The following is a 20002-nucleotide window of genomic DNA, read 5'->3' on the forward strand; positions in this document are numbered from 1 at the left end:
AGCAAAATACTAAATGATATTCCAATTTAGAAAAGTGACAGCAAAACAAGAACAAATTCCTCCCAATGGCAATTGAATTATTTCCTTGTTCATTCTCTACTTTATTTTGCATTTCTCAAAAAACATTGATATACCTAAGAGAAAAAAGGCATGCGAAAACTTTTAGCCAACTGAAATACCATGAGTTCAGAAACTCTTCAGATGGAAGAAGTCATTTTTCTCATCCTTATACCCATAAAACTTCTTGAGTACTGCAAACAGTTTATCTGCCCAGTCCTCACATTCTGTGGTATTTAATAACTGATGATTTTCTTTTCCTAAACAGGAAGGAGGTTAGACAGAAGACAGGAGGATTGTATCTACCTACCCTTGTAACTTCAAGCATGTTAAGAGGATGGATAAATAGATAGATAGATAGACAGACAGACAGATAGATAAAGTCTATATGCAAACAAGTTGATGGATGTTTTTTATTGCTGTGCGCAACTAGCCTTATTTACTTACATGTATCCAACCTTTTATGAGCATAACTCAGTACAATTCCTGGAAATTAAAAAATATGTGCTCTACCATTTGAAAAGTAAAATTCTGATCTATGGTTTGATTGTGCCCACCAGCTCTCCAGTGACCCACAGGGACCAGCAACAGAGTTCAGACTTCACCTCCACCGCCCCTCCTGCCTCACTTCTTCCCAAAACTTCAAGCTGTTTATCCAACATCCTCTACACCAGCACAGCCCACCAAACGTCATATGGGAAATATTCAGGATTAACTCAAAGCTGAGTAGCATGGCTACCAGTCAAACACAGAGTAGGCACTGGAAATAGTAAGGCTTACTTTGGAAACAGAGATAAAAAGCATGAAACCAAACACACTATGTCGTTGCTTCATAGAATATTATATAATGAATGCATATACTATTATTTCCAAGCTCACATGATGCTCCAAGTACTCTGTACTGCCATAAATAACCCTTAAGTAACTAGACTATACTTTAGGTACTTCACTTTTTTTTTTTTTTTTCTTCTCTTCAGAAGGGGAAGAAAAATAAAATCTAAAAATCGTTGCTAAGAGATGTAATTCCAGGAGATAGTTGTGGTAAAAGATTATTATGGGATACTGTGAGAAAATCTAATTAAAAAGCCAAACAAATTACACAGAGTTTAGAATACATTTTAGTCATTTATTAAATTATCCTACAGAAAGTCATCTAAAATCCAAGGAAAAATACAGAACTATAGAACCCTATTAATACTGAGAATCCAAAGAACTTGGCCTAGCAAATGAAATAAATATCGTAACCTTAACTGCATAAATCAGAAAAGCATTCACAATTTCTAATGCAATAAGATTAAGGAGGTATTTTAAATATAACAATATAAGGTAAGTTGTTAATTTAGAACCATTTAGGTTATGGCATCTCCTTTTTATAACTATTATAGTCTATATTTGTAAATTTAGGATGGTTTAATAGGTGAGGTATATTAATTTAATTATAGATCCATTTGGGGAATGGTTTTGAACTGAGATAAAATCATTAACTCATATACAACTGTGATCAAGTTTGATACAATTTGCAATAAAGTAGTTAAAAGTACAAATGAAGAACCTTTTCAAATTTATCAATGTATATAGCACAGAAACAAAAATTCTATACATATAGACAAAAAGGACAAGTGCCTAAAAAAAGTTGCATGTGCACTGATTTTCAATCTCATGAACATCCCATGACTGGAAAAATAGACAATGCAGACACGTATTATTCCTAAAGTTCTAAATAGCTACTCTTTTGGTAACCAAAGATAGGCCAGATCATACAGAATAATACTGAACCTGCAATTTCTGATATTCAGAGGACCTGAGCAGTTTCAAAACTAATACTGAACCCTCTTATTCACTAACATTGGAATAGGACAAGTACACATAACAGCTCCTGGACAAAATCGTGCTCTAAGATGTTAATTTTAATGTTAATTTCAGTAACTAAATAAGTGTTATTCATATATGAAAAATATCCTTTTGCATTTACATCTTCCACTGGCAGATGACTATACTAGCTATAAGTATATTATTAATAGGTCTTGCCACATTATATTTTTCAAAATAAAAGACAAAGAACCTATAAGTTTTTTTTTCCAATTACTTTATTAAGCAAATAAAAGCCACATCCAAAGATCAAAAATATTCTTTTTATTTTATTTTTTTTAAAGAAACTTATGAGCAAGTTGAAAATTAGTCTAAAGCTTTTTAAAAGAAAAATCCTAGATCTCTGATAAAATTCCAGGATCAAATGCATCCATATAATTTTATTTATTTATTTATTTATTGTACACCACTGATTTTCTAAGCCATCCCAGTTTGTACTTGGCTGAGGAAACAAATTGCTTTATTTTTGTAGTGACTATGGACATAATAACACTCTCACCCAGTAACAGATGTGGTAAATATTCCTGATGTACAAGCTACTTTACTCATTTTAAGATAATGTTTTTACTGTCCTGTTCAAGGATTATTTTCTCTTTCTATCTTTTAAATTTAAAATATCTCTTAAATTAAATAACTCTTAAAAGCTCCTTCATCTTTACAAAAATAATGTTTAACTTACTTCAAGTACTGTCAGTTTTTCTTGTAAACTTGACACTATGGAAACAAAAGTAAACTCTATATGTTCATTTCATTTCATTTTTTAAACTACCATGGTAGAACCACTGATTTTTCAAGAAGACAATGCCCACAATCATTGATCACTAACATCTTGTTCTGCAACCAGGAAAAACTAGGTGAGCCCAATTTGTGACCTCCTGAGCAAGTCTTCATTAATACTATTGTTTGCTACCAGGATGCCACTCTCAACATAATAGATGTTAGTTGACTATAAACAGAAAGACACAGCAAATAATTTTCTCTGGAAATACATATTGAAAACTTACTCTTGGTAAGAAGTACCTCTTGCTTTAAGAATGTTAAAACCATTGACATTATGAAAATGAATCATTGTGGCATTCAACTACTGTGCATACACTGTACCAGTTAAAAACAGAAAATTCAGATAGACTCATAAGTTGTATATAAATATGTATATTTATATACATATGATGTGTGTGTACACAGTGTTTAAAGAAAATTTTGAAATATTAAAGATTACAAAGGCAGGTGTAATAGAAGTTACTGACGACATAAATCACTTTAAAACATGCTTTGACATAAAATAATTTTGAGAACTCAAAAACACATTTAACTGATATTCATCAAAGTAAACCTTTATAAGATGAATACACCTGTTAGATGGAGACTGAGTCTAAAGCATTAACCGTCAGAAAGACCAAGAGAATCTGGGGAAAAAACAAACAAACAAACAAACAAACAAAAATGAACAGCACAGGGCACCAAAAAGCCAAGGTTATCTGTTACCATTCTCAACTCTTGGATCACATTAACAACTTCCTCTTTTAGCTCCCTCACTTCAGAAATGAGAACATCCATCTTTGACAGTTCATGAGAAGAAGGCCCAAAAAGGAAAGGACTATCAGGGAGGACTCCAATGAGAAATGAGTGCCCAGTGGGTGGGGAGAAAAAAAAAGGGGACAAGAGTCTAGTGGAACATTCAGCAACATTCAGCAATAAGTGCTGGGACCTGAGAAGATCCAACAGCTGTTGCCCAGTAAACAGGTGAAGGTGGTCTAGCTGTTTCAGTTTTAATGGTATGCTGGCAGCTTGACTCTTGAATGTTGGTAGAGATGGGTGAGGTGTGTGAGAGAGATGATGAAGAAACTGTAAAATTAAAATTCACTATTGACATTCTGTATTTCTAGACCCCTGACTTTTACAGAAATTCACACGAATCTCTCTGCTTTAACGACAATAGTGTGCATTGATGACAGTGCCTGTTATCTACTTACAACACACAGAGCTGTAACACTACAACAGCAAAACAGGTCTCAAGAACAACAGCTGAAAGTGTTTGCAATTATGTTAATTAACTTTGTCAAGCTAGCTTTTAGATGGGAAGCCACAGGTGTGCACAACGTGCTCAGTTCTTAAGGAACTTAAGGAAAAATTATCCTGTTTCCTTATCAGTTAGTAAATCATGAAGTATACTAGCACTTCTTAGCCTATTTACTCTGACTTTTTTGTTTGTTTATTTTGTTATATTTTAAGTAACTTCCTCCTCCACACAAGGACGGAGATTTTTTGTTGTTAATATTTGGTTGGTTGGTTTTGCTCTACATAATTTTAACCTGGTACGAATTTCAAAAACATTCATCAAACTCAACCATGCAGCAATTTCAATCTATTTCACAAGGTATTTGTACACTGTTGCAGGAAATCAGAATTTTGTTAAAGATACACATACAAAATTCAGTAACAATAAATTGGAAAAAGGAAGCCTAGAGATTTACAGAACACTACTGTTTATATCTAGATATGTTTCCAATCAGTAGAAATAAGCTAAGGCATGAGCCAGACATTTTTGATGCTAATAAGACATTAATTTGGAAAAAACAAGGTACGTGAGAAAACAAATGCCTTGCACAAGATCTTAAAGTAGGCACAGAAGTTAAACTCCTAAATGCATTGTTTGGTTTCTATTTCTGAGTAATGCACTGTGTTCACTTTCTTATGGTTTGACATAAGTGACCATTTAGTGATCCACCATTTAGTGATGGTGGATAGTCAGCAGAATATGAGCCAGCAGTGTGCTCAGGTGGCCAAGAAGGCCAACGGCATCCTGGCTTGTATCAGAAACAGTGTGACCAGCAGGGCTAGGGAGGTGAGCGTCCCCCTGTACTCAGCTCTGGTGAGGCCGCACCTCGAGTACTGTGTTCAGTTTTGGGCCTCTCGCTACAAGAAGGACATCAAGGTGCTTGAGCGGGTGCAGAGAAGGGCGACGAAGCTGGTGAGGGGCCTGGAGAACAAGTCCTACGAGGAGCGGCTGAGGGAGCTGGGCTTGTTCAGCCTGGAGAAGAGGAGGCTCAGGGGCGACCTTATCGCTCTTTATAGGTACCTCAAGGGAGGCTGTAGCGAGGTGGGGGTTGGCCTGTTCTCCCACGTGCCTGGTGACAGGACGAGGGGGAATGGGCTTAAGTTGAGCCAGGGGAGTTTTAGGTTAGATGTTAGGAAGAACTTCTTCACTGAAAGGGTTGTGAGGCATTGGAACAGGCTGCCCAGGGAAGTGGTGGAGTCACCATCCCTGGAAGTCTTCAAAAGACGTTTAGATGTAGAGCTTAGGGAAATGGTTTAGTGGGGACTGTTACTGTTAGGTCAGAGGTTGGACTCGATGATCTTGAGGTCTCTTCCAACCTAGAAATTCTGTGATTCTGTGATTCTGTGACATTTTTGAAGGATGATTAGTTACTTGGAAAGCTAATAGACAAAAGGTTTGGGATAAATCTTTGCAGTTATAAGTCTGCCTGCTTGCTCTGAGGGAAGACCTCAAAAATTTCAAAAAAAATCATGCAAAATAATTATATTTAAAGTATTTTAATGTAGCAAAAAGAATGGCACAAACTACAAAATATTCCCATCATGATTAAATGTATATAAATTCAAAACCAACAGTTAAATAAATTCATGATAATCTGTTTAAATCAGGTTTTGAAACTGTAATACATATTTTTGTGGTTATATACATACTTTAAAATATTTTTAAATATTTTGAACTTTTGCAAATCATTTTAGTAAAACTCCAAGACAGTATAATGACTTCATAAGCTTTTGTTTTCTTCCATTAGTAGCTATAATCTCGATAAGCTTTTGTTTTCTTCCATTAGTAGCTATAATCTCGCTTTAATAACTACAAATTAGAATTTATTTTTAAAACTGATTTTGGTTAAGTATTTTAATGTCTTTATTTGAGAATAACATAAAAATGGGTTAGGCTCAAAGGGTTAGATAAAGCTGGTGACCACTCACTTGTGGGGTTTCCTATGGCTCCATTTTAGGGCCAGTTCTCTGTAATATTTTCATAAATTATATGGCTGTAGGACCTTGAAGTCTAGTGAGTAAGTTTGTATATGACTATAAATGGTGAGGAGCTGTGAACTCCTTCGGGGACAGAGAGGCCTAGAAGAGAGATCTTGACAAGTTGGACAGCTGGACTACCACCAACATTATGAACTTTAATAAGAGCAACTGCTAGATTCTGCACCTGGGGAGGGGAAACCCGGCTACATGTGCAGACTAGGGAATAAGAATCTGGAGAGTAGTGCCACAGAAAGGGATCTGGGGGTTTTGGTCAACAAGAAGTTGAACATGAGCCAGCAGTGTGCCCTGGCAGCCAGGAGGGCCAACCTTATCCTGGGGTGCATCAGGCATGGCACGGTGAGACAGTCAAGGGAAGGGACTGTCCTGCTCTGCGCTCATGCAGCCTGTCCTCAAGTACGTGTGCAGTTTGGGGCACTGGAATATAAGAAAGGCATAAAACTGTTAGATAGGGTCCAAAAGGAGAGCTACAAAGACAGTGAAGGATCTGGTAGGCAAGACATGTAAGGAGCGCATGAATTCACTTAGTTTGCTCAGCCCAGAGCAGAGCAGGCTGAGGGGAGGCCTCATGGTGGCCTGCAGCTCCCTCATGAGGGGAGGCGCTGAGCTCTGCTCTCTGGGGACAGGGATGGGACCCGAGGGAACGGCATGGAGCTGGGACAGGGGAGGGTCAGGCTGGGGGTTAGGGAAGGGTTCTGCACCCAGAGGGTGGTTGGGCACTGGGACAGGCTCCCAGGGCAGTGGTCACTGCATGAAGCCTGCCAAAGTTCAGTAAGTGTTTGGACAATGCTCACAGACACATGCTCTTATTTTTGGGTGGTCCTGTGTGGAAGCAGGAGTTGGATTCAATGACCCTGGAGGGTCCCTTCCAACTCAAAACATTCTATGATTCTATGATAATGGCATACGTAGCAATACTAGAGCTTGGGGAAATTAAGCTCATAATCCTTTATGGATTGGCTTTGACCACCCTTACACCATCTATAGTTTTTTTTTGTTTGTTTGTTTGTTTTGATATGCTTATTAATTTCTGCTCAGAATTTAGTTTTCAAACAGCCACCTCTCCTAAAATTTTCTGAGAAATACATCTGGAAAACCTATCAGAACACCTATGGAAGTAGTATGCCAGGAAGAAGACTGTTAAAAGCAAAAGGACAAAGTCTGAAGTTCTACAACTGATAGTAGACTGTGGTCTGAGGAAGATTTTGTTTGGTTATATTTCTTTTTCTTAGTTTCACAAATGCCACATGCTGGCCCAACCATAAATGGTGGTCATGTGCCTACACTTCATGATCCATACCTACACATTAGAGGAGTTGTAGAAACTATGAGGATTCTATGAGAATCGCTTTTATAGTCACCTCTTCTGATGTTTACTTACCTACTGAACTGTATGATATTTATTTTTCACAGCAGTAAAAGTTTGATCTTTTCCACACCACTGCAAATTTTCATCTGCCATATTTTTAATCTCATTATATTTCCATGGTATCCATTAAGCTTTGTGCTTTTCTTTCTGACTATCAAAATGTTAGATTACTCTTAGATACCAAATGAAACTCATAATTCAACTACACTATGCCAGCCTGGTTCAGCTACCTACTACTCCCTTGCTGACACTATCTCCTGTTCCAAACTGTCACTGTAATGTCGTTTCTGCTATTTTACAAATGCAGCTAAATAAAGATATGTATAGCTTTCATGATAGAAGAATCTTTCAAATCTATTTAATTTCTCTTTCTATGAAAATACATTTAATTTCTATTTCTATGAAAAAATGACATTTATTTCAAGTCAGAAGTTAGATGCTTTTTTCCATCACATTCAAAACAAAGACAATGAAACTGAAATCAATAATGTTGTTGCTTAGTATCAGGGAATGTAGTCATAGAGTAATGGCTTTAAACTAAAATAATAATAATAATAATAAAATAATAAAAAAGATAGATTTACATTGGATATTAGGAAGAAATTCTTTACTGCTAGGGTGGTGAAGCACTGGCACAGGTTGGCCAGAGAAGCAGTGGATACCCCACCCCTGGAAGTGTTCAAGGCCAGGTTAGATGGGGCTATGAGCAACTTGTAGTAGTGGAAGGTATCCCTGCCCATGGCAGGGGGGGTCGAATTAGATAATCTTTAATATTCCTTCCCACCCAAAGCATTCCACAATTAATAGTGTTTCTGATTTTATTTCTCCTAGAAAAGTTAACATTGCATTACAGTGAAACAGAAGCTATTGACCCAAAACCACAATAGCTCTGCATATTATCATTTGTAGGTACTACATGTGTGGCTCACTTTCTTTTTCTAGTGTTGAGGACCTTTATGGGATGCCTGGAAAAAGTGTCTTTTGGGACTACATCCCCAATTGACATGGGTTGATCACAATTATAGTTCCAAATGTCTTCTTTTTTTTTCATTTATGCCTAGCTTCAAATGAAATGGAGATCTCCCTCCTTCCTTGGGAGAAAAGGAGGAAGTACCAGTGAATTCTCTGGCCTAGGGAACCCCTCCAAAATTTTCTTTGCACTAACAGGCATAGGAAAACAGAATGTAAGTTTTCACAAATGTCATACTCTGATAAGACCTCTGACTGTGAAAGGAGCTTTACACAGATATGTGCTATCATCAGAACAGTATCAAGCATCTGTCATACTGGAAATAGAAGAAATATACCAGTTGCTGCTCCATGCCTACTACACATGAGACCAGTTACCAAGGGTGGGTATTTTGAACTATTTTACGATGTTTCCTGGAGCAGTAGGATAACCTCAGAAACTGTCTGGAGCCAAACAAAAAACAAAAATGTTTATGTTTCCTTCAGTATGATCTTTTTCAGACTGGACAGTGGCCTACCTGTGCCTTCACAGGAATGGAAGACACTCATATTGCCTCTAAGACAACCTCACTACCAGGGATCTGATAAAGTTCCACTATGCCCAGCAGTACTGCAGAAGAGGACACTCAGTAAGGAATGTAAATTTGAGTGAGCAAAAATAATATACACTGCCTGAAGTGCTTTTTTTCCCACTTGTCTTTGTAAACATAGAGTCAAAGGTTGTTTCAGTCCAGAAATCTAGCTACCCACTGTCACAGAAATTAAGTAAAGGTTCATTATAAATACACTTAAGCAAACTGAACAATAACATTGTTCACTGCTGATAAATGCAAAATGAAACAAGCAGGTAAAAGTGAACAAATTCAGCATTCACAGAGCAAAGTTATGTGCAAGCAAAATGATCTTAGAGCTAAAAAACAGTTGAGAAGAGGAACCATAGATATCATCTGTGAAATGCTCCGTCAGCTGTCCATGCACCACTGCACTTCTTGGAAATTCCTACAGCTCATGCAGAAGCACAAAGGGATACCACTTCACAAGTGGGATATGCAGAGAATACTTCAGTGAAGGAGGAGAATATCTTGCACAAGGAGAAAACACTCTAGCCGACAAATCTGCTGTTTTGTTGTTCTTAAGTTTAGCTATTCCCAGCTATAGGCAAGATTTTTTTCAAAATTCAACAGTGAATGCTGCAAACAGCTAAAAGTAAGAAAGAACCTCCAAAAGGAAAATAAAAATCATGGAAGAAAAAAAAAAAAAAAAAGAGAAGAAGAAGAAGGATAAAAAAGACAAGCAAACTGTGTGAGAATAACAGCCTAGTGATGAGAACGCAGGTCAGAGTAGGAAGAAGCATATTAAAAGTGGACCAACTGTAACCAAAATGTGAAAATAAAAAGCAACTAAATCAAATACTGAGCACATGCTACCTTGCACACATAGATGTAAGAGAAATCTCAACAATAACCTAAAAATAAAACAAACAACCAACCAAAGGCCGAAATCAATACAAAAATGAGGGAAGCCCGAAGGATTGATCTGCACTGAAGAACTGAGACCAAAAGTTAGCATGATGAAAAGGAGGGCAAACAACAGAAGATCGGCAAAGGAAGCAGCTGCATATCTTCTCTATTTCACTTTTACATACTGTGATGCACATTTTCACAGATTGTCCAAAGAGCTACAGCATCTCAGCCACAGGATACATTAACCAGTACAGTGTTCAGATACATGTAAGTTTAAATAAGTTTTCACATCACAAAGGTGATGGGAAAGACACTGACATCAAGGTTTATAAAGCAGCAAGCTTTATAAGTGAGTGTTATGACAGTTCACTTTACTGTTTTGACAGTCATCATTTTCATCTCTGAACAAACATGTTCCTCACTTCTGATAACCCAACACACAGCACAGGATTTATCAACACCCTTTAGCATATGGATATAGTCCCCCAGAGATATGCTGGGGCTTCTTGGGGGCCTATTGGACCTATCCTGAGTCACAGAGTGTAGACAAAACACACATACAGAAGTCTGCATCATGGTAAAACAAAAACTGAATAGACTACTACTGTATTAACCACTGTATGGAGATGTTTTGTTCCTCACTTAAATTGTTTTAATCAAAATCCTGTTGGGATGATTACAGCTTACACAGTATCAAGTACCTCACTTATAACACATCTTCACAAACAATAGACAAGGCAAACACCAGATGGAAAAATTCTGTGTTTGTTTATACTACATTTACAAAACCAGCAAGTACACATATTTCACAGAAAAAATAATAATTATTCTAAAAACCCATTACTTTATTGCAGTAATAGTAAGATGGATGCAGAGATTTATTGTATATTTGAATATACTTGGAGGTAAAACAGTCCCATACTACTCACCTTGATCTCTTTCATGCCATGTCCGACTCCCCGCAGCTGGTGAATTTGGAGAGGGATAAAAGTCTCCTGTCGGGCTTGGCTCCATATTCTCATCTATGGAGATAGTTTTGGGCCTTTTGCTGTTAAGTAATGTAAGATTTGGTCGTGAGAATGATATGCAGCTAGTAGTGTTATATAAGCTATTTAGATTTTAACAACAACAAGAAAATTGATAAAAAGCAATTCAGGCATATAAAGCACAAAAAAAGCAGATTTTAGATCTTTTGCTAACTGCCATAGAACATGTTATGTAATAATATGTAATTCAGGTATGTGCTTGATTTTTTCACACGACAATACCTCAGAGATGATTATGTAACATATAAAAGACATAATTGTTCTAATTCTACCAGAATTCATCTGACAAAATGAAAGAAAAGAAAACAAAACAAAAACAAAAATAAAACAACAACAACAAAAACAGTTCCTGTAACCTACCAATGAAAGGTTGTATATCATGAGAATTTTAAATCTGCACAGAAACCATAGAAGCAATGGAAAGTCCTGGAAAAGATTAACTAACAAAGTCAAGGTAAACCAGAAACCTTTCTGTGTGTGCTAGTAAGGGAAAAAATGTAGTTCACTGTATTCTACCAGGTCAAAATCCTAAGCTTTTCAAAGAGGTATAACTTGAAAGAAAGACTTTTCATTTTAGATGAATATAATTGAAAACAAAAGGCTCACATTTCATGTCACTATATAAAAAGAGTTAGTGCTTCCATAAAGTAAAGGGAATTCAAGGTTCTTTGTAACAATATATGTACATACTGATATTGCTATGTAGACTGTCAAAGAAAACCAGAATGAAAGATTTAATGGTCTTCTCCTCCTCGTCCTCCTTCTTGTTCTTCTTGTTCTTCTTGTTCTTCTTGTTTTTCTGTTCTTCTTCTTCTTCTTCTTCTTCTTCTTCTTCTTCTTCTTCTTCTTCTTCTTCTTCTTCTTCTTCTTCTTCTTCTTCTTCTTCTTCTTCTTCTATTTTATCATTATCATCATTATACACTCTGAGAATCAATATTTTTTTAAATGTACTAGGTGAAAATACAATGACAATGGAATTAAATGGCAGAATATGAGCTCAATAACTCAGAAGCAACAGGCACTGCTGGAATTGCACCTCAGTCTTGTGACAGTCCTTCTGTCCTGTCCCACTGCACAGACAGTTCCAGAGTCCTTGGAGTGCAGAAACCTAGGAGATGATCTAGTGTGACCTAACCTTACTGTGGCTAGCAGGTTGAGGGAGGTGTTTCTCCCACTCTGCTCTGCACTCATGAGACCCCACCTGGAACACTGCATTCAGCTCTGGGGCCCCCAGCACAAGAAGAATATGAAAGTATTAGAGCAGAATCACAGAATCACAGAACCATCTAGGTTGGAAGAGACCTCCAAGATCACTGAGTCCAACCTCTGACCTAACACTAACAAGTCCTTCACTAAACCATATCACTAAGCTCTACATCTAAATGTCTTTTAAAGACCTCCAGGGATGGTGACCCAACCACTTCCCTGGGCAGCCTATTCCAATGCCTAACAACCCTTTCGGTAAAGAAGTTCTTCCTAAGATCCAGCCTAAACCTACTCTGGCACAACTTTAGCCCACTCCCCCTTGTCCTGTCACCAGGCATGTGGGAGAATAGACCAGTCCCCACCTCACTACAGCCTCCTTTAATGTACCTATAGAGAGCGATACGGTCGCCCCTGAGCCACCTTTTCTCCAGGCTGAACAACCCCAGCTCCCTCAGCCGCTTCTCATAAGACTTGTTCTCCAGACCCCTCACCAAGTCCAGCAAGTCCAGAGGGAGCCATGAAGATGATAGCTGGAGCACCTTTCCTACAAAGACAGGCTGAGGGAGTTGGGATTGATCGACCTCAAGAAGAGAAGGCTCTGGGGAGACCTGATAGCCGCCTTCCAGTACCTAAAGGAGTGTACAGGAGATCTGGGGAGGGACTTTGTCTGGGAGTGTAGAGATATGAAAAGTAATGGCTTTAACCTAAAAAAAAAAAAAAAAAAAAAAAAAAAAAAAAAAAAGTAGAAGTAGATTTAGAACAGATACAAGGAGAAATTATTCTTCACTCAGAGGGTGGTGAGGTACTGGAACACTGAAACAGGCTGCCCAGAGAAGCTGTGGATGCCCCATCCCTGAAAACATCCAAGGCCAGGCTGGATAGGGCTTTGAGCAACCTGGTGTAGTGGAGGGTGTCCTTGCCCACAGCAGGGGGGCTGGAACTGGGTAGTCTTTAAAGTCCCTTCCAACCCAAGCCATTCCACGATTCTGTGATTCTGTGAGCAATCCTGCAGTACTTGATTTCGTAGCAAACAGCTTCAGACAAACAGGGAGCCCCAGGGGGTGGACAGTAAATTATCTGGGAGCCAAGAGGAGGGCAGACCAGTTTCTTCACCTCTGTGGGTCTGCCAGCTGTTCCTGAGGTAAGGAACTCTGTTCTTCTCAGTGTCAGAAGGATATATGCTGAAGCAAGGAAGAAGTGGGTTTCTCAGAACAAACACTGAGATCGCTAAGAAAAATCAGAATGCCTGTGACAATCTCACATGCTCGTCCTCATCCCCACTATGCTGGGACACACATCTTGTGAGGCAGGAAACACACTTTCATGAGCTGGGGTGATGCTTAAGGATACAGACACCTTTGTATTTGACTCCCTTTGCTTTATGTACCTACCCTAATGCCCTTTTCACTAGAAGCAGTATCTGTCACAACACAGCTTTCAGGACAGAAGTCCAAGCCTTCAAAGGTGGCCTTTGTGCCTGAAACCACCTGGTGGCACCAAGCACTTCTGGCCAGTGCCAGGCTGCTCAACATGCCTTCAGCTCAGCAGCAGCGCCAAGATATGTAGCTCTTCTCTTGGCAGATGATTTAGTGTCACAAGCTGCTGTCATCTTTAATATCAACAGCAATTATATGTAATAAATGCCACTTCAAATGACTATTTTTAACATATATATCTCTACATAACTTATGTTAACCTGCATAAGTAGCCTACCTCACAAAATCAGAGGAAACTCATAAAATATTGGCTGTTTACAGTATTTGTGTACTGCTTGTCCCACTCTGTTTCACAGTAGTACCTTTTTCAAGTTTTTTACCTGCTTGGTGGAGAGGATAAGGACCTCTGTAGATTTACACCCGAATTCATATCATGGTAATATGGCTGGCTCGGAAGTTCTCCAATTGGGAAGTTCACTCCAGTTCCTTGGGTTATAGGTGCTGAAAAACATATCATTATAAAGAGTCAGAGATTTTTGTCTATCTTTTTAGCCATCTTTTCATTTTTAACACCAGGAAAAAAATCAAGATGTTGCTACATGTTTCTAATTTTCTGCCTGTTGCAGAAACCAAGTACAGACAAGTTTTATCAATGTTTATCTATCTAAAAAATGAATTACCTTCCCCAGTCCCTAGAAATCCTTAAGAAGTTATGCATATATAATGCATGTGTTGTATATGATTGTTTTATAGCAGACAACCTGTAATCATCAATGTGAAGATAATATAAACAATGGCACAAAGTTAAAACTTCTGAAGATGGACTTTTACAGTGAGTAAGGAAGGGCTTATACAGAGAGCTAACAGTCTTTGTGAAATAAATAAAATAACTGGAAAGAACAAACCTGGGGACACACGTTGTACCATGTCCCTTTTTCTTTTATCCAGAGCCTTAGATACTTCTCTGCATATATACACCTACACACAAACACACATTTACTCAGTTCTCCCTATAGCGCCTGTGAACCATACATTTTAGCATTTCAAGAATAAATTATATGTTACATGTTGTGGTATACTTACCTTTGTTCCCTGTCTGTGAATTGTGCATTTTAACTACCTTTGGCACTTAAAAGAATAATTGCATGTTGTGTAATATATCTGAAGGCATTTATTTTTCCTGACAGTTAAAGTACAACACTGTTGCGGCTTGAGGTTAAACAAATGCATGGTAAGAAATCCCACAGAAACCACATGCTTTAAAACTTATTATTAGAAGTATATCGTGTATAACAGCTTCAGCAGGTATGATTTCATAAGGTAACTGCAATATTGATTCTTTTTTTTTTTTTTTTTAATCTGAATGGCCCAATACTTTAAAATATATTTAACTACATCCTCAGCCTCCCCCCAAAAAATAAAAGCCATATCTTTAGCAAACAAATTAGGGGGAGGGGTGTGAGAAGAAAATAATAAAAGAAAAAGAAGAGACTTGAGAAGAGAGGAGACTCGAGGAGAGGAGACTCGAGGAGAGGAGAGGAGACTCGAGGAGAGGAGAGGAGACTCGAGGAGAGGAGACTCGAGGAGAGGAGAGGAGACTCGAGGAGACTCGAGGAGAGGAGACTCGAGGAGAGGAGAGGAGACTCGAGGAGAGGAGAGGAGACTCGAGGAGACTCGAGGAGAGGAGACTCGAGGAGAGGAGAGGAGAGGAGAGGAGAGGAGAGGAGAGGAGAGGAGAGGAGAGGAGAGGAGAGGAGAGGAGAGGAGAGGAGAGGAGAGGAGAGGAGAGGAGAGGAGAGGAGAGGAGAGGAGAGGAGAGGAGAGGAGAGGAGAGGAGAGGAGAAAGGAAAAGAGAAGGGAAGGGAAGGGAAGGGAAGGGAAGGGAAGGGAAGGGAAGGGAAGGGAAGGGAAGGGAAGGGAAGGGAAGGGAAGGGAAGGGAAGGGAAGGGAAGGGAAGGGAAGGGAAGGGAAGGGAAGGGAAGGGAAGGGAAGGGAAGGGAAGGGAAGGGAAGGGAAGGGAAGGGAAGGGAAGGGAAGGGAAGGGAAGGGAAGGGAAGGGAAGGGAAGGGAAGGGAAGGGAAGGGAAGGGAAGGGAAGGGAAGGGAAGGGAAGGGAAGGGAAGGGAAGAGACGAGTATTACCACTGCAGCATGACAATGCTCAGTATTTTCCTGAAGGATTTAACTTGATTTTTATTGCTGAATGCTAATTTCTGACCATGGCAAATGAAATTACACTCACATCTTAAATTCAATGAATCCATCAAGCATCATGTGCTGGCATGAACTAGCTTCTGTATAATGTTTGGACAGAGAATTTTGGAGACTTCTGTCTCACTGTTTTTGTCCTCTCATCAGAAAAGAGAATTTCCTGGACCATTCAGTTGTTATAATGTTGGTATTATCACTGCAGACACTTCCAGCTATAACTTTCAAGTATATTTGTTCACTTCTTAAGTAAGTCTTAACAGAAATAATTTAACAGTGCAGAAAGAAGCGTTCAGGAAGCAATGTTAAATGAAGTTCTGCATTGTGTTTATTCCATGCTATTACAGCATATTCTTTGTTTTTTATTATCAAATATTTGTGTGCATAACTTTTCTGATGCCAAAACAAGCCAATGTATTCAGAAATTCAGTTACAACCACTGCCACATGTAAAAGAAATACAATACATTGTTAATCATCATTTCTATCCTCACTATGGAGGGTCCACTTGTAGCATCTTTCAAGTGCTGTAAATCCAAAAACCTAAAAGAATAATCATATGGTTTAGCAGAGTCCAAGGATGTGCTGTGCAACGTTAAAAAGCTGGAAGTCTAACAAATAAAATTTGATTATCTATCATAGTTTACTAGCATATGAATCCATTAATGTGCAGGGGGACACCTAACAAATTGGTTCCAGCCTTAAATAATGAAGAAACAAAAGAAGACTTTTGTGTGTTTAATTATAAATGCTTGCAAGATGCACTGTAATGCTGTGGTCAAAGTTATGAAAATCCTGAGTGGTTATAGGCATTTCCTACACATCTTATCTTGGGGAAAAAGAAAAAAAAGAAGAACAAATAAAGCAAACAAATACTGAGATCCAGAAAGAATTCTTTGCTTGGTTTGGAAATGATTAAAAGTAAATGTGAACTTACTTCTGGACACCCTCACAAGTTCTGACACATTGAACACTCCAGATTTTACAAAACTGTCCTCAAGGTACACTGAAAAAGATCACAATTTGTAGAGTGAGAATATTAACAAATATCTATAGATACATTTATACACAAGCTAACAACAGCATCAACAGTCCTAAAACTATAATATGCAGACAAAAGTACACTGAAATTGGGATCAAATGAGAGCTGAAAATCAAGCAGAGGTGCTAAAGTTTTGAGGAGCTGTGGTAAAGCAATCTTCTGATGCGCACATGAAAACTAACAAACAGTACACTGTGTCCCTAGTTAACCATCCATAAACTGCCTAAAAATTTGTTTCTTTTATTAGTATCTCAATTTTTAAATCAACATTGAACTAAGAACTGTAGTGGCTGGCAAATACAACAGTCCTGTCCTGGCATACATTTCTGTAAACACATTTTGTCTCTGTTGATAGTAACTTTCCGCTACCACCTTAGTTACAAAATCATCACCTCTGAGTCAGATGAGGATTTTATTGTTGTTTCCAATAAAAGACAGAACTGGACAAAACAGACTGCTAGTTGAGTGGGGTGCTGAATTATATCTACATACAAATCTACATATAAGAAACCACGCTTTATTGTTTTGGCCTCTGTTTACTCATTCCAAGATAATTGTGTATGATATACTTTCATCGCCTTCAAGTTTGAGCATATTTTGGAACACTGCAGTGAAAGAACCATTAATATCACTAATAATCAATAAGTATCCCAGTAGTGTAACTACTTATTAAAAGGGAGCAGAGAAGCCCATGTTTCTAGTGGAATTCTCACACTGATAACTACTGCATAAACTGACTTGACCGAATTTGAGATTACATGACATCATAGCCTTTACAGACAACAATGTTGCCCATTTGCCAACAGAATTATTTGGATCCATACTTTGCACACATTGCTGCTCTAACAGACATGCTGAGGGAAGGTGCACCAAGTGATGCTTGTTGTTCTTCCTCTTTTCCTTCTTACTAGCCCACAGAGCCTCTACACCCAGCACCTCTGATATTATTTACCTGTCTGGGTATAAATAATACACCTGGCAACTCAGGCTGAAAAATCCTGTGTATATTTATTATATGTGTACATTACTGTACATCACATCCTGAGTACATTTATTATATATGTCAGCCTTTCCTGACATCTCTGTTGTGCTTCTAGATATACAAGCCAGTGTCAGTCTTCCCCGTCTGAAAAGCCATCAGAGGAGTAAATGCAGAGGGTATGCAGAGAGCCATGGGTCTGTGTGATCATTCTGAATGATGCCATGCCAATGCCATTATCTCTTCATCTTCTAGTCATCATCACTCATATGATATCTATGCATGTCTTTATTTCCACCAGTAGTTCTGTGGATTTCTCCCTCTCCCTCTTTACTTTCTCTCACATTCCTCTTGCTCTCATTTTTTACAGCTTCTCTTCACATCTACTGCTTTTTCTTTTCTTATTTCTAAGAAATTAGAACATTTTCCTTTCATCTTCTACATTCCCTTGCACCTTTTCTTCATGTTTTCTGTTTGTCACACCCGTACCATTAAAAATAAAAAATTACAGTAAGAATAATGTTTCATTTTCCTTTCTTCCTCACTTCTTATTTTTAACCTAAGAATGGATGAACTGGACAAAGCATAGTAATTCCTCTGACAATGGAAAACTTTACCTTCTGTATTTTCTTAATCGGGCACAGTCTAAAGCACTGAAAAGAAGATTTCCAAGAAAAAATTAATTTTATGTTTTTAGTTGGCCTGAAAGTGAAATGTGGCTTAAAGCCAGTGTACAAATGTGCAGACAGCTCTGAAGGTGGTTAACAAGACAAACTGAACTTCTGTGCTGCCTATCCAAATACCTCTACTTTGAAGTACAACTTCTCTAGATTCAAGTTAGGCTGACTTGAGAGGACCTTCACCCAAGTGTAGATTAGTTGAGCTACCATTGAGTACAATAAGTCCTAAGGCTCATTACATTAAAAAAAAAAAAAAAAAAAAAAAAAAAAAAAAGCACATGTAGGATTTTATATATATATATAAAATAATATATAATATATAATATATTATATATATATATAATATATATATATATTATCTATAGAAGCAGACATGTATATGTGTTCATCTGCACACATGCACAGAGTATTCAGTTCTGTCTCAAGAATTTTCAGTTTTTCTTACTGTTAACACTGAGGACACCTACATAGCTTAAAGAGTGATATAGCATGTTTCTGTCCTTGTAATAATGAAATGGGAGCAGGAAAAATATTCTGCCACTGAGTGGTACCACTATTTACCACCTCATCACAGCAGGTGTTGTTGATGGATCACTGTCTTTCACCCAGGTTTAACAAATAAATAAATAAACATACAAAGAGAAGCTTTGTGCCATTAAACTGCTATAATTTATTACAGAAATTAATTCTAAATAGGAAAATAATAAATGGAAAGACCTTGTATGGAGCAGGACAACTTTGTAGGACATTTTGACTATGATGTCAGATAATATCTTTTACCTTATGAAGTTTATCTCCATACTGAGCAAGACTTAACATTCATGTTCACATTATTACACTGCTTTCAAGTGTCCTGTTTTGACTGGGATAGAGTTAATTTTCTTCCTAGTGGCTGGTATGGTGCTCTGTTTTGGATTTAGGATGAGCATAATGCTGGTAACACACCAATGTTTTAGTTGTTTTGCAGTACTTACATGGAGTCAAGGACTTTTCTGCTTGCTTCCTGACAGCGAGGAGGCTGTGGGTGCACAAGGCGATGGCGTGGGACATAGCTAGGAGACCTGACCCCAGCTGACCAAAGTATCCCATACCATACGGTGTCATGCTCAGTGGTAAAAACTGTGGGGAGCTGACCGGGGAAGCCTCTACCCAGGGTTGGGATGAGCATCATTTGACAGGTGGTGAGCAATTGCATTGTGCAGCACTTGTTTTATATATTCTTTTATTGTTGCTGTTGTTATTATTATTTCCTTCCTTTTCTGTCCTATTAAACTGTCTTTATCTCAACCCACAGGTTTTTAACTTCTTTTTTCTGATTCTCTTCCCGTCCCACTGTGGAGGGGTGAGCGAACAGCTGTGTGGTGCTTAGCTGTCTGTTGGGTTAAACCACAACAGCAAGAAAAAGATATACAGTGATATCTGTGCAGTATGCGTCTTACTGTCTTTTGATTAAGCATTCCATAATGCACTTCTTGTATTTCATTGACATGCTAAAGAGCCTTTAATTAACATTCTTGGTATGTTTCTGATCTGTTCAGTACAGAAACTAATGCACTTGATAATTTATTGTTCTATTCCTCATAGAGATTTTACTGTACCTTTTGATGATCATGATAACACCTTGC

The 20002-nt window shown here is 38.1% G+C and overlaps 1 protein-coding gene across 10 annotated transcripts in view; it reads right to left on the reverse strand.

The window, feature by feature from the left end:
* The window catches only part of NFIB (nuclear factor I B), a 188724-nt gene that overhangs the window by 52680 nt on the left and 116042 nt on the right, over positions 1-20002 (reverse strand). For 9 of the 10 annotated variants that reach the window (XM_082784207.1, XM_082784206.1, XM_082784202.1 and 6 more), the window contains exons 4-6: positions 16614-16682; positions 13852-13972; positions 10713-10831 (exon numbers count right to left, since the gene is read on the reverse strand). In XM_082784207.1, coding sequence (XP_082640333.1) covers positions 10713-10831; positions 13852-13972; positions 16614-16682 — 309 coding nt within the window. Of the gene's footprint in view, positions 1-10712; positions 10832-11519; positions 11753-13851; positions 13973-16613; positions 16683-20002 lie in introns of all 10 variants that reach the window. The other variant, XR_014319416.1, reaches the window with a different exon arrangement.

This window comes from Aythya marila, assembly GCF_965140915.1.
Source record: "Aythya marila genome assembly, chromosome: Z".
NCBI lineage: Eukaryota > Metazoa > Chordata > Aves > Anseriformes > Anatidae > Aythya > Aythya marila.